General features: G+C 46.8%; 1 protein-coding gene across 3 annotated transcripts in view; it reads left to right on the top strand.

Annotated features, from left to right (window-relative positions):
- Hhat (hedgehog acyltransferase) overlaps positions 1 to 15517 on the top strand; it is a 249454-nt gene that overhangs the window by 32495 nt on the left and 201442 nt on the right. For all 3 annotated transcript variants that reach the window (XM_034513689.2, XM_076941633.1, XM_076941634.1), the window contains 2 exons: positions 11794 to 11988; positions 12923 to 13138. In XM_034513689.2, coding sequence (XP_034369580.1) covers positions 11794 to 11988; positions 12923 to 13138 — 411 coding nt within the window. The remainder of the gene's footprint in view (positions 1 to 11793; positions 11989 to 12922; positions 13139 to 15517) is intronic.

Raw genomic sequence — 15517 nt, 5'->3', positions numbered from 1 at the left:
CAGCTGGTGTCCATCCTGGTGACACAGACAAGCTGTAGAGAACAGATTATAGCTGCTGTGACCAGCACTGGTGAATTCGTGGCTCATGATGGCTAGGAACTCAAGTTGCGGAGAACCATAGCAGCCATGCTTCCGTGCACAGTAGACTCAGAAGTGGGGCACTAACTGTGTGTTTGGTGTGCTGTGTGAAATGAGACAGCTGCTGGGCTCTGCGTGCAGCTGAGCTGTGAACCCGAGGCTTCATGTGTCAGACACATGGTCCCCACTGCGGGATTTGGTTTACTTGAAGCTTTTATTTCTAGGCTTTTCTTTGGAGGCAGTGTTGCTGTGGACTTTGGTGTCTACTGGGTGATTGCTTTTAGGAACCCTTAAATATGTCAAAATTCACAGATGCCTGAGACCTTGATATAAATTAAAAAAAAATTATTCTCTGTCTCTTTCTCTGTGTGTTTCTTGTTTCTTTCTGTTTGTCTAATTTTCTGTCTATCTCTGTGTCTCTGTGTCTGTCTCTGTCTCTCTGTCTCTGTCTCTCTCTCCCCTCTATATCTGTTTCTTTCTGTGTGTCTATCTCGCTGTCTCTCTGTGTCTTTGTGTCTGTCTGTCTCTGTCTCTCTGTCTCTGTCTCTCTCTCCCCTCTGTATGTTTCTTTCTGTGTGTCTATCTCTCTGTCTATCTCTGTGTCTCTGTCTGTGTCTGTCTGCCTCTATCTGTCTCTCTCTCTCTCTCTGTGTACTTGTGTGCGTGCACACTCACGCTCACGCTCACATATGTACCACGGCAAAAGTGTGAGATTAGAGGATGACCTTCTGTAGTCAGCTCTTTTCCCATGATGTGGGACCAGGAGGTCAAGCCCAGGTCGTCAGGCACCTTTATGCACTGAGAGAGCTCTCAGTGGCCCCCAAGTCTCTGGTTCAAAATGGCATAACATTCACATATAACCTGCACAATCCTCCTAGTGTCTTGCTTATAATTTCTAGAACAATTCAGACATTAAATAGCTGCGATACTGTGTTAGAGAATAACAACAAGGAAAATGTATGCATTTTATTCTTAATATTAATATTGGTCTGGCCAAGGCCAGTTGAACCCACAGTGTGGAACTTGTACCTGGAATGGTTTGGAATAAGTGCCACCATTAAGTCATTTCGTGTCTTCAGATCTGCATTGGGATAGCAGTGGCTTCTGGGGCCATGGAGAGAGGCTGCAAAGCAATGCTCTCCCAGGTTACTGCCTGCCCTGCTCCTGCAAGTTACCTATGTTCTATTAAAAAAGGAGCGATGCAGGCTGAGAGGCAGCTCATTGACAGAGCTGTATCTGTGCCTGAGCTGGGCCACCCTGGGTTCAATCCCTTGCACTGGAGACTGGGGTTTCACGATCCTTGGGGACAGAGGTGGGTCTGGCCTTGTGACTGTGTTCTTCTGAACTGCAGTCTCAGGCTGTTCTGGGAATAAGAACAGGAGGGAGATTGTTTTCCCGGGGGCTGGGGACAGAAGTCGCAGCAGACTGGGAGTCAGAAGTGAAGGAGTGCTCACCACTCAGCCCTGCACACCTGACATAGTGGTGGCTCTCCCATGCACAGCAAGTATACAAGGTGAGGAGTGGGCTAGGTATGCTGGCCACCGTAGAGTCAGAGGCCTGCTGGAGGTGGCTTTGCAGTCCTGGCTGGGGAAGTGGAGCTCCCTTGTTCAGCTTCCTATGTGGTGCTGTGAGGTCTGGCTAGGCAGGCAGATTCAGTTCAACCTCAGCAGAACACATCTCACCCCATGCTGGGGAGGAGGGCCTGGCGTTTTTCTTGGAAGGAGGCAGAGTGAGAGCTGAGCCCTCTCCCTGTGTGTCTCACCTTTGCCTGACCACAGACTGGGCTGTGAGGCAGCTGGCTGGCAGATCTGCCTGTGTCTGGGCCACAGTGCTTCTTTGTCAGAGTTGGCTTGGCCTTTCTGTGAGTCTGGACCACAACCCTGGCCTCATTAGCTCCAGCCCTCTCACCACCTGGATGCAGTGTTCCTCTTGGCCTCCGTTGGCAGAGTGGTTTTTGGTGCTTTTTCAAGATGGAAGATTTGAGCTGCAGCCCTGACTATTCTGCTTTTCTTTGGGGCATTGAGAAGCCTGAGCAGTCCAGCTGGGGACAGGCGTCAGATGGCTTCTGATCAAAGCCCTGACTCCTGAACAGTGCTTTCTATCTCCATCCAGGATGGGTTTTTTTTTTTTTCCCCTTTGTGGGTCCACCACCTCCCAGGGAAAGCCAGGCTACTTCCAGAATCATAGCCCTCCCTGCCTCCTTTTTCTCCCCTTCTTCCCTCCTCTCCCTCCCTCTTCCCTTCCTCTGGTCATGTAAAGTAATAAAGTAATAAAGCTTTCCCTTGAGCTTCTTGGCTGAGATTAAATGGTTTCCTCTAGGTCAGGCCCTCTCTGTGAGGATCCTGAGGAAGCTTGAGTAATGGCTGAGCTCTGGCTGAGGGTGTGTTATGATTGGGCTTTGTGGAGATGGGTCACATCTGCCCCCGTTCTCTCATGCCTCGGTGGCTTTCCACTACCCGAGACACTGTGTTCTCCGTCCTCAGAACTAAAATGATCCTGTAGGAGTTCTGAGAAGGCTGGCCTGGTGTGGGGCTTCGTGCTTTTCTTGATGTGGTCTGGCTGGAACATGGCATGGTTAGTCTTGGCCGCTCGGCTCAGGTCCTCGCTGAAGGATAGCACAGCTGAGGAAGGTCTTCATGGAGTAAGCAGCCACTCCCTGAGGAGTGTCAGATCCATACATAAATAGAACCTCAGGCACTGATGTCTCTCCTGGAACCCACTCCACTACTTCTGTTATTGCCTGTCTGATGAGGTGGAACTTCCTGGATAAAGGCCAACTGACCTTTACTCCCAGGAAGATCTGGCTGGGATGCAACTGCCTGCACTCAGATGGAGCAGATTGCTTTTTCTTCTTTGGGGAGATTCATTCTCTCTTTCTCTCTCTCTCTCTCTCTCTCTCTCTCTCTCTCTCTCTCTCTCTCTCTGTCTCTGTCTCTATCTTATGTACTGTACTGGCTGGTTTTGTGTGTCAACTTGACACAAGCTGGAGTTATCACAGAGAAAGGAGCCTCCCTTGAGGAAATGCCTCCATGAGATCCAGCTGTAAGGCATTTTCCCAATTAGTGATCAAGGGTAGGAGGACCCATTGTAGGTAGTACCATCCCTGGGCTGGTATCCTGGGTTCTATAAGAAAGCAAGCAGAGCAAGCCAGTAACATCCCTCCATGGCCTCTGCAGCAGCTCCTGCTTCCTGACCTATGTGAGTTCCAGTCCTGACTCCGTTTGGTGATGAACAGCAGTGTGGAAATGTAAGCTGAATAAACCCTTTCCTCCCCAACCTGCTTCTTGGTCTTGATGTTTTGTGCAGGAATAGAAACCCTGACTAAGACATGTATATATTTATATTTATTTATTTTAGAACCTACTGCAATCAATAAAATAAAATGTAACAAACTATGACACACAGGAGCGTATACACTGACTCTCTTTCTTTCTCAAACAGTGCTTCACTGGTGGTCTCTTGGCATATGTCATCTCATTTGCTGCTATTGGGAGCGCTGACCAGAGCTTTGAGCCCTCACTCTGCGATGCAGACCTAAGCTAGCACGGGCATCTGAGGCACATCCCGTTGCTACTTGGTACCCACAGCACAGGGTGAGCTGAAGCAGATACAGGTGCTGTGAGGGGGCCCCAGCCAGAGTGTTTCTCTGGGTTCTGACCCTTGTAGAGAAAGTTTGAAGAATATAGGCTTCAAAAGAAGGGAAAGAAACTCTGGCTTTGTCGACAGTGCTGATTGTAGCTGGTGCGGTCTGATGGATTAATTAGTGTCACTCCCATCATGTCAGAGTGGCAGACAGCACTTTCTGTTAGAGGAACCGTTTCCTAGGTTGAGCAGGTGGGTGTGAGAAGAGGCAGGAGGCTGGCCACGAACTATAAAGTGATGTCTGTACTGACAGGGAAGAGATCCCTTTCTAAGGAGTGAAGTGGAACCTGAGACTTAGAAGGTGGTGGGTTTTCACATTAGTGGATCAGAAGCCCCACACTTTGATGCTGATTTTGTCATCTGTCAAGTTAACTCTGAATACCTGGGGAGGCTTCTCCCCACCCCACCCCTGTCTGTATGCTGCTGTATTCATCCGTCTGCATGCGTTCACCTGTCCACTCATCTACAGTGGATGGGTGGATCAATGTATAAATGGACCCACCCATCCAACCATCCATCCATCCACTCATCCAACCATCCAACCATCCATCTATCCACACATCCATCCAAAGAGTTGTCTCAGCCCATCTAACCAGATACCACATCATTCAGGCCTTTAAAATCACCATTGCTAGAGTTGTAAATTCGTATTAAATCACAATGAGATGGTACTATGTACTTTTCAGAAAGGTTCTGCTGAAATGTGGAAACACCGCAGATGCTTGTGGGGATACGGAATGTCAGGCGCACTCATGTACCCCTGTTGGTGTTGAATGGTGGCAGACCAGAAAGCTGTTTGTGGTGCCAGACATGTAACTGGCATGCTACCAGCTAGTGTTTTCTCAGGCATTCGTTCATTCTGGGAAATGAGAAGTTATTTTTAACACCAAAAGCCTGTGCAGATATGAGGACATCAGTTTTATTCGAAATAGCCTTAACTTGCACACATCTGAGATGTCCTTCAGCTGGTATGCGATTAAGCAAGCCGAGGTTATCCATACCATGGGAAGCTGGCAGAGAGAATGGGTGTCAGCCACAGCCGCTTAGTTGAATCTGCATGATTTCTTTGAAATGACAGCACTTTGGAAATGGAGAAGAAATTAATGGGTAGGAGATGGGGTGGTGGTGGGAGCAGAAAGGGATCGGATGTGAATCTCAAGACTCTTCTGGGTGTTTGTGGGGTGCACACTGAACCTCCACATGTTGTGGGGTGCACACTGAACCTTCACATGTTGTGGGGCACATGCTGAACCTTCACATGTTGTGGGGTGCACACTGAACCTTCACATGTTGTGGGGTGCACACTGAACCTTCACATGTTGTGGGGCACATGCTGAACCTTCACATGTTGTGGGGTGCACACTGAACCTTCACATGTTGTGGGGTGCACACTGAACCTTCACATGCTGTGGGGGTGCACACTGAACCTTCACATGTTGTGGGGTGCACACGCTGAACCTTCACATGTTGTGGGGTGCACACTGAACCTCCACATGTTGTGGGGTGCACACTGAACCTTCACATGTTGTGGGGTGCACACTGAACCTTCACATGTTGTGGGGCGCACGCTGAACCTTCACATGTTGTGGGGCGCACGCTGAACCTTCACATGTTGTGGGGTGCACACTGAACCTTCACATGTTGTGGGGTGCACATGCTGAACCTTCACATGTTGTGGGGTGCACACTGAACCTTCACATGCTGTGGGGTGCACACTGAACCTTCACATGCTGTTGGGGTACACACTGAACCTTCACATGTTGTGGGGTGCACACTGAACCTTCACATGTTGTGGGGTGCACACTGAACCTTCACATGCTGTGGGGGTGCACACTGAACCTTCACATGTTGTGGGGCGCACACTGAACCTTCACATGTTGTGGGGCATGCACTGAACCTTCACATGTTGTGGGGCGCACACACTGAACCTTCACATGTTGTGGGGCGCACGCTGAACCTTCACATGTTGTGGGGCGCACGCTGAACCTTCACATGTTGTGGGGCGCACGCTGAACCTTCACATGTTGTGGGGCGCACGCTGAACCTTCACATGTTGTGGGGCGCACGCTGAACCTTCACATGTTGTGGGGTGCACGCTGAACCTTCACATGTTGTGGGGCGCTGAACCTTCACATGTTGTGGGGGTACACGCTGAACCTTCACATGTTGTGGGGCGCTGAACCTTCACATGTTGTGGGGGTACACGCTGAACCTTCACATGTTGTGGGGCGCACGCTGAACCTTCACATGTTGTGGGGCACACACTGAACCTTCACATGTTGTGGGGTGCACACTGAACCTTCACATGTTGTGGGGCACACGCTGAACCTTCACATGTGGTAGAATTGTGTAGAAAATAGGGAGATGAAATGGGAAACCGGTATGTTTGGCAAATGGTAGTTATGTGGTCATGATAATATTCTGTGGTTTTGCGAAAGGTTCTTTTGGGGGAACTGAATGAAACACAGCACAAAAGGTGTTATTTCTTGTGAGCACATGAAGTACAACTGTCTCAGAACGAGTCCCAGGTAGAAGAAGAATGTTGTGTGACTGGGAGACTGCTTAGTAAGTAACGTGGTTACCTTGTGTGTATGAGGATCTGAGTTTGATTCCCAGAGCCCACATAAAACAAACAAACAAACACACACCACAAAAGCTGGATGTGGTGGGTGACGGAGATGGGGAATTCCTGGGACTCGCTGGTTGGTCAGCCTCACCTGTTCGGCAAGCTTGAGGCCAGTGAGAGGCCTTGTCTCAAAAAATAAGGTGTGGGCCAGTAAGATGTCTCAGAGGACAAAGGTGCTTGCCTCCAAGTCTGATGACCTGAGTTCAATCCCTGGGATCTTCATGGTAGAAGGAGAGAACTGACTCTCACAAGTTACCTCTGACCTCCACAGAAGTGTCCTGGCATGAGTGCGCGCGCGCACACACACACACACACACACACACACACACACCAATAATAATAAATAGCAGAAAATATTAAAAATATAAAAATAAACCAAGGTAGATGGTATCTAAGTAATGACACACTCAAGATTGACTTCTGGTTTCCAAACACACATGCACACATATGCATACATGCTCACAAACATATATGTACACACCTATATACACAAAGGAAAAGTGTATAAAGTTGTATTTGCTTAAAATGCAAAGTTCTAAATTAGAAACACCTTAGCTCACCATTGAGACTGAGTTTTCTTTTTTCTACTTTCCTGAGTAGGTAAGTAGGTGAGTATCAGCCCAGGGCTGCAGAAACCCAGATGTATTTGTGTGTATGTAGTTGTATGTGAGTGTGTGTGCACGTGTGTGAGTGTGTGCATGTGTGTAAGTGTGTGTGTTTAAGGCTGAGGGTGGTGTAGCCTGGTTGTGGGGTGGCATCATCCCTGGGATGGAGGTTCTGGGTTCTATAAGAAAGCAGGTTGAGCAAGCTGGGGGAGCAAGCCAGTAAGCAACATCCCTCCATAGTTTTTGCATCAATCCCTGCCTAAGCCAAATAATCTGTTTTCTCCCCATGTTGCTTTGATCATGGCCGTTCATCACAGCAATAGGAATCTTACCTAAGGCCATGGGCATTAGCAACCTGAGTCTGGGAGCTGGATAGACCCCTCAGTGGTTAAGAACACTTACTGCTCTTTTATAGGGCCTATGTTCAGTTTCCAGCATGCACAACCACCTGTAACTCAATTTCCAGAAGATCCAACACTGTTTCTGTCATCTTCAGGAACCAGGCATGTTCATGGTACACACACCTACATGCAGGCAAATACTCATACACATAAAATAAAAATAAATCTATCTTTTAAAGAAATCTGAGACCGACATGGTGTATGTGTGTGTGTGTGTGTGTGTGTGTGTGTGTGTGTGTGTATGCATGTGCCCACACACGCAAGTGCTCGTATGTTCAGATCCCAGAGAATATAGGAAAGAACTTCCTGGCCCATTTAGTGACAAGTTAGAAGCATAGTTTTGGCATAAAACATATCACATGTGATTTCTTATTAATTGTTTTTTGAGAAGTAAAAGCAGCCATGTCCTGGTTCATGTGGCAGGCTCCATACCGATATACCTAGGGGCATTGTGTCCTGGTTCATGTGGCAGGCTCCATACTGATATACCAGGGGCATTGTGTCCTGGTTCATGTGGCAGGCTCCATACTGACATACCTAGGGACATTGTGTCCTGGTTCATGTGGCAGGCTCCATACCTAGGGGCAGACAAATGCTTGAGCCGTACGTAAGCACATCAGGGTGGAGCTGGGGGGGCAGGGTTGGTTAGGTCTCTGGTGTCCAGACCCCTCTTTGTACCACCAATTCCAGAGCTCAGCCTGTGTGTAGAAGGGACCGTGGGGATGGCAGTGGGACCTCCCCTGCCCTGCCACAGTATCAGGTCAGGGCTGCCCATGTTGTATCTGGGTTTTAATGATGTTTGGGGTAGGTGGGGATTCCAATGGCATTTTAACATTTTAAATGTGAAAATGAGTGTTTTAGTGGCACTGGCTCACAGACCAGTTCTGTGCAGGTAAGGTGGTATGTTAGGCCACTGTCCCACTTTCTGTCCTCAGGAGGGTGAAGGCAGTGTATGGGCTGGGGAGTCTGAGGTCAGCAGGAGAGCGTTTCTCCTTCTGTCTCAGGACAGCACCCAGTGTTGTCTGTCTGCATCAGGTGTGTGGGGTGCATTTACCTGCACACAAAGTGGCTCTTGTGACCACTGTCAAATTCATCATAGACTTCCTGGAGTGTTGGTGGTCCACACAGTGCCGTTAAGTATTTCTGAAGGTTCTTTCTGCCCCAACTTGGAGCAGCTTCTGTCTGTGGTGAGTTTCAAATGAAGCTCAGCAAACAGGCTCTTCCCAGCAGAACAAATAGCACTTACTGAAAGTGTGACTGTGTATGCATACATGTGTGCCCAATCCCCATAGCACGAGCTGTAGGTTGTGTTGAAAAGAACCTTCCCCCCGTACCCCCCCTCCCCACACTTGTTAAAACCATGTGTTAAAATAGTCTTTGGTGACCTGGTTTCTGAAAATTGGACCCTGTCCGGAGGTGAGAGAACCAGGGAAAGTTTGAAGCAAATTTATGTGGCTGTTTTCTGGGGTTAGCAGGATGGAAAAAACCGTAAAAATGAACTTCACATTTCTCTGGTTTTCTTGGAATGTAAAAGCGGCTGAGTTAGTCCCACATTGCAGATGTTCCTTTGAGCTGGAATATAAGTCTCTGGAAGAGGTGAATTTACAGGCGCTGCCACCTAGGACGGGATGGGCAAGTGTCCACACTCCAGGTCTGCCCTGCTCCAGTCTCTCTGTCTCTGCTGTCTCTGTTGCTCTGTCTGTCTCTGTCTCTCTGTCATTCTTCTGTCTGTCTCATCCCTCTGGCCATACTGGGGACTGAAGCTCAGGCTCCATGCCTGTCAGGCAGTCTCTATACCACTAAGCTATGCTCTCAGTCCCATATCTGCTTTTTGTTTTCTAGACAAGATCTCTTTAAATTGCTCAGACAGGTCTTAAACTTGTGATCCACCTGCCTCAGCACCCTGACTAGGGCAGGCCCGGGTCACTAGGCCCAGCTCATCCTTTTAGCAGAAGGTCTAAGCTCATTCATCTGACTCTTGAGTTTTGAAAAGTTTCTGAAAACCCATCATTCAAAATGCACACTCATACCATTGTATTTCTTAGAAATAACTAACCTTTTTTTTTTTTTTTTTGAGATAGTATCTCCTATAGCCTGTAGCTAGCTAACTATGACCTCACTATACAACCAAGGATAACCTTGAACTTCCTACCCCTTTGCCTTTCCCTTTGAGTTCGAGATAACTAGCCTATGTCAGTATAAACACTTCGTGAAGTACTGGAGTTAGATCACATTGCTTCACGCATGCTGGGCAGACCTCTGTCAGCTGAGCTTCAGTCATAGCTTGGGCCTGAGTAGTATCCGAGGAGCCCTTACACTTTGCCTGTGCACACTAATTGTGGTTCACAAACAATTTCATTATGCTCATGATGTTCTCGTGAAATACTTTACTGGAGCCACAGAGAGATTGTGTGACTTGCTGAAGACCATGCAGAGAGTTAATGGTCACTGCCAAGCCTTAGATAGTAAACTATGCTGACACACTGCAGATTAATATTAAAACCTGGTAGCAGCAGTTAAGGAGGCCCAGGTTCAGTTCCCAGCACCCCAGGTAGCTCACAACCTTCTGTAACTACTCCACCATCTCTTGTGGGCACTACACATACATAGTACACATGTGTGTACACATACACACAGGTAAAACATTCATACACGTAAGATAAAAAGGAAAAAAATCCTTATTGCTTTTTCTTTACTTTCTTTTTGGTAGAGCAAGGATCACATGAAAGGTCCGGCATGTACGAGGCAAGCTCCCCCCTCCTGAGACATGCACATCTCTTCACTGCAGTCCGTTTTATTGTGTGTTCATGATCTCTGTGTGTGTGTGGGCATGTGTGGTCAGAGCACAACTGTGTAGGGTTGGTTCTCTCCTTCCACCTTCCCAAGGGGACAGAACTCACACCTCCAGACTTGCAGAGTTGGTGACAAGGACTTTTACTCACTGAGCTGCTTGCTTGCCTTTTTTTGCAGTTAACAAGTTATCTGTGTATGTGTTTGTGTGTGTGTGATGTGTGTGTATGTGTGTGCTTGTATGTGTATGATGTGTGTATGTATGTGTGTGTATGTATGTGTGTATGTGTGTGTATATGTGTGTATGTGTGTGTGTATGTTTGTGTGTATGATGTGTGTGTATGTGTGTATGTGTGTATGTGTATGTATGTGTGTGTATGTGTGTGATGTGTGTGTGTGTGTATGTGTGTGTGTATGATGTGTGTGTATGTGTGTATGTATGATGTGTGTGTGTCTCTGTGCTTGAGTGCAGCTCCATTGTACCACTAGGAGTGTGTAGAAGTTAGAGGACAATGTTCAGTGCTGCACCCCAGGTTCCACCTTGTTTGGTGAAGGTGTCTTGTTCACTGCTGCGGGCTTCAGGCTGGCTGGCCTTCCAGTTTCTAGGAGTCCTCCTGCCTCTGCCTCTTGTCTCTCCATAGGAGTGCTGAGGTTAGAGGTGCATGCTACCATTCATGGCTTTACGTAGGTACTGAGATTTGAACTCAGCTCTTCATGCTTGCACAGAGGGTGCTTTACCCATCGAGCCATCTTCCCAGGCCTATTGCAGTTTTATAAATAAGAGTTTAGCAGCTGGACATAAGGAAGAAACATCATTATAGAAAAGATGTCCTAATTCACGTGTTTAGTTAATCAGTATTTAATAAGTGTATAATAATAATATACATTATTATTAATAATAATAGTATCATAATAAGTTTTCTAGTTAGACAGACTGGCAATCTGAATTTCTTAACTCAGGACCAACATGTCAGTCAGTTAAAGATCTTGACATCACAAAAGGTTGAGAAGATGCCGGTTTTCCATGACATAAATTGGAGCATAAATAGTATGCTAAAGGTATCCAACCTTTTGGCTTCCTCTGGGCCACAGTGTCACCTAAGAAGTTCACACTTGAGGACTGAAAAAATTGAGTTATGAAGAGAAATTGAAAAAAAGCCCCATAATCCTCAAGTTAGTTTATGATTTTGTCTTGGGCTGCATTCATAGGCATCCACAGCAAACGTACAATCGGCTGGACCTTCCAGAAAGATGAGATTTAGAGATACTTGATTTCAAGTCTAAGACATCAGAAGGCTTTGGTGTGGAGAGCCCAGTTTTTTTCTAAGGCTCCCAGAAGTGTACATGACAGTTCCTTTTGGCTTCTAGATGTTGTCCGCGGGGTGTGGGAATGTGGTTTTCCCAGCTGGTGTTTTCCATCCTCTGATGGAAGTCAGCTGAGCATCTCACTGTTGTAGGATCTCGTAGTCGAGGAGGCCCTGGCTGAGGACAGGAACGTGATTGCCCGAGTCTGACGGACCTGGCAGGGCAGTGAGAACGAGATTTGGATACTGGTCATGAGGGTTATGGCGTGCCCTCGCCATAAGGGTGCGTTCTGAGACACACTTGTGAACTCACCTCCTGTCCTTCTCTTTGGGCTGCCCCTCTACAGCACAGACCCAAGATTGTCATGATCTATGGAATGTGGGCCTGCTGGTGTGTACTGGGGGCTCCAGGCGTGGTCATGGTCCTTCTCCACGCCACCATCGCCTTCTGCGTGGCGCAGTTCCGATCAATGCTCCTGTCCTGGCTGTGTTCTCTCCTTCTACTCTCCACCCTGAGGCTGCAAAGTGTGGAGGAAGTTAAGGTAAGTGCCTTCCTCTTGCCCATCTTACCACAGGGAAGGGGAAGACACCCTGGCTTCTGATCCTCCATACAAAGCAGCAGTAGCCTCTCCATGGGGCTCCACCTAGTGGCCTTACAGGATTATTGCAGAACTCAGCTGTGTTCTGCAGTCACCGGTCTGTTGTCTGAGTCCTGTGAGGTTGTCCAGGGTCACCTTTTTTCCCAGTTTGCATGTTAACAGAGGATGGCAAATGTCATGGAACCTGAGGGCTAGAAACAGAGCCATCCCATCTCTATATGCTTAAATATACATGTTGAGTGCACTGTTTCTTAAGGACCATTCACCTTCCTTATGACACAATGTCCACAATGGTCCCAAGACAAGTACTTTTATTCTTAGTTGATAGAATAGGGTTAATAATTATTTACTCATGTAGCTAACCACAGAAACACTTTGAATAGAAAGTGAGAAAAGGATGGTTTTTTTTTTTTTGTTGTTGTTGTTTTTTGTTTTTGTTTTTTTTTGTCTTAAGGTCACAGACCAAACCTTGATATGTGGCATCCTGACAGACACAGACGCGATTGTTTGTCAGTTGTGGTTTGATGGCAGTGGACGTTGGGCAAGTGGTAGTCTGTATGGCTGTTGAGTGGATAGTTATGTATACAGCCTGCCACGTCCCTTGTGGACTAAATCAAGGTTCTTTTCCTGGTTTCGAATCTTGTATATAGAGGGTTGGACCTAGGGTCCCCCACATGCAAGCCACATGGCAGCTACACTGCCTGCTGTGGTTGCCACTGGGATTTACGTGACAGTCCTTTGTTCTCAAATGTCGTTCTATGTAGCTTCTCTCCTAGGACAAGCCATTTAGCCCAGGTTCCGCAGCCAGCTCCTGTGTCAGGAACTGGTGGCATCTTGCCACTAACTCATAGATTGTTCTCTTTTGTCGCTCTTGCAGAGAAGGTGGTACAAGACCGAGAACGAGTATTACCTGCTACAGTTCTCGCTCACTGTTCGCTGCCTGTACTACACCAGCTTCAGCCTGGAGCTGTGCCGGCAGCCTCCGTCTGCCCAGCGAGCCTCCTATTCCTTCCTGTGGCTGCTGACCTATGTCTTCTATTATCCTGTCTTCCACAACGGGCCCATCCTTACCTTCCCGGAGTTCTTCAGACAGGTAGAGTCCTCTGGAGACTGGGCTGGTGAAGGTTCCTACCTCTTAGATTGTGGGATGTGACCCCAAATGGGGTTGCATATTGAATGTGGGGTTCACAAAAGTTTGGGAACAGTAAAGAGCTTTTGAATATACAATTAAAAATAATTCATAGTGTAATGGGTGATGGCTGGTGTTTTTGGTGGTGGTTGCCTGTCTTGCCTTATCATGAACATAGAGTAGAAAATGGCTGAAGTGTGGTTACAGCCATTTTAGAATATGCCAGACACCTTGCTCAGATTTCAGGCTGTCCTGTATTATGAGTTGCAGGTTTTGAAGAAACAGAATGCTTTAATTACGGAAAACAAAGACTTTAATATCTTCCTGCATTATATCCCAGCATGTGAGTCCTGAGTTAGTGTTTCTGGATTGGCTTGTGTTAGAATGTTTGAATTTAATTTTTTTATTTATGTGTTTGTGTGTGTGTGTGCGCGTATGTATGTGTACATGTGTATACATGTGCTTGTGTGTGTGCATGTGCAGGCATGCATATGCTACAGTACATGTGTGGAACTCAGAGGATGTCTGTAAAAAATCGGTATCTCCTATCCTGTTACAGGATCCTGATACTGAATTCAGTTTGTGAAGTTTGTGTGCAAGTGCCTCTAACCACTGAGCCACCTCACAGGCTCGAGTGTTTGATTTGAAAAGCTGCCATTTGATTTGATGACTAGAATTGCCTTAAAAAAACATTAAATAAATTTTGATTCTGATTGGGACAGAATTTTCAACAAATTCTGAAATGGTCCTAGAGATATTCCTGTAGGTCCACCTAGCAGAGGAAGTTTTACCTAAACCCTGGGTGTGTGAATAGAAAATAGGCATACAAATCAAGCTTTTACTGTGAACAAATCATAAAAGACACTTACTTTAAAATAATTATTTGATACACACACACTTTTACCATTTATTCAAGATTAAGGCAAATTTGCATAATAATGAGATGGATTAATCTACACAAAGGATGAAGCCAGAGCTGAGCATCTGACAGGACATGGGGTACCTAGGCACTTTCTGAGTTGATTGACATTTTGAATTTGTAACCATCAGTGCTGAGAAGGCTGCTTTTAGTCAGTCAGTAAGGAACCCTACCTGGGACTTGGGGGTGTTTACCGTGCTCACCTGTGACGTGTGTCTCCCCACTTAGGTGTGCTGCCGATCAGAGTACACACTGTTGTCTGAATAGCCTAAAGGTGGGCGGTTTCTCCTGGGTGGTTCAGAGGGGCCCTGATTCTCAGGGGACAATGGCTACAGTGAGTTTCAGAAGCAGTTCCACTGCAGGGAAGGCCCAGGGACAGGAAGCTGGATCCTGATATTTCACTTGCACTAGTAGGAAGAGATGGCCTTGCTTGCTGCTCAGCAGATGGCTTCCTTTCTTATTCACAGACTGCTCACGCAGTGGCCCTGACTCAGCTTCAGATTCTTCTGGGTGCTAAGTGAGAAAGCAAACTGAGTTGAAGGATGTTTACAGGTGATGGTGTGTTCTCACCCTGCAGGGGCCTGACACCTTCTCCACCCAGCATTCTTGTCTAGATGTCAGGCCAAGTCTGTCCTTGCACTTCTCCCTCCCACTAATGTACTGAGGCATACTTGAAGAATTTAGCTCACGTGTTAGTATTTAAAACAGTGGTTCCCCAAGGGTCATTGCCTTCTCCAAAGCACAGACATCTTGAAGAGACTATGTATAGGCACATATAAACATACATGTCTACACAACACATGCATGTAACACATGTATAACACACATACACGTGACACATCTAGGCACACACAAATGTACACACAACACAAGGCTGCACATGTGTACACATTCAATGAATGCTTATACTCACCTATAACATACATGTATACAAATACAACATACATGCTGGCATGTATGTGGAGCACATGTGTGTATGCACACATACAGCACACACATGCATGTGCTTACATATAGCCTACACATGCATGCACACACAGAACACAAACATGCATGTATGTGTCTGTGAGGACAGGGCCATAGATGTTGCTGTTTCTGGGACAGTATGAAAGATGCCCAGTGAAGAAAAAGAAAGGTTCTTAGAAAATGCTTATTTCATCTTAAAGATTCCAGAGCCGTTAGTTTATTCAAAAATCTGATTGTGTTATAGCAATAGCATCAGTCTAGAATTGCAGGGAAAGGCCTGTCCTTCCCACTTAAGACGTCCTCCAGTGTCACCGGTGCTCCCGGCTGCGGTGGGCTTGCTGTACCGTTTCTCACACCCTGGTTGGTTCCTGAGGATCACTCTTTGATTAGGAAGTGATTTTAGGTCTGCATTTGAGATTGTGTTTTAGATTATAGGTGGACTAGTGTTGGCACATGAC

The sequence above is a fragment of the Arvicanthis niloticus genome, chromosome 10 (genome assembly GCF_011762505.2).
Source record: "Arvicanthis niloticus isolate mArvNil1 chromosome 10, mArvNil1.pat.X, whole genome shotgun sequence".
In the NCBI taxonomy this organism is placed as follows: Eukaryota; Metazoa; Chordata; class Mammalia; order Rodentia; family Muridae; genus Arvicanthis; species Arvicanthis niloticus.
The sequence above is the reverse complement of the archived record's forward strand: the minus strand, read 5'-3'. Positions and strand labels throughout refer to the sequence as shown.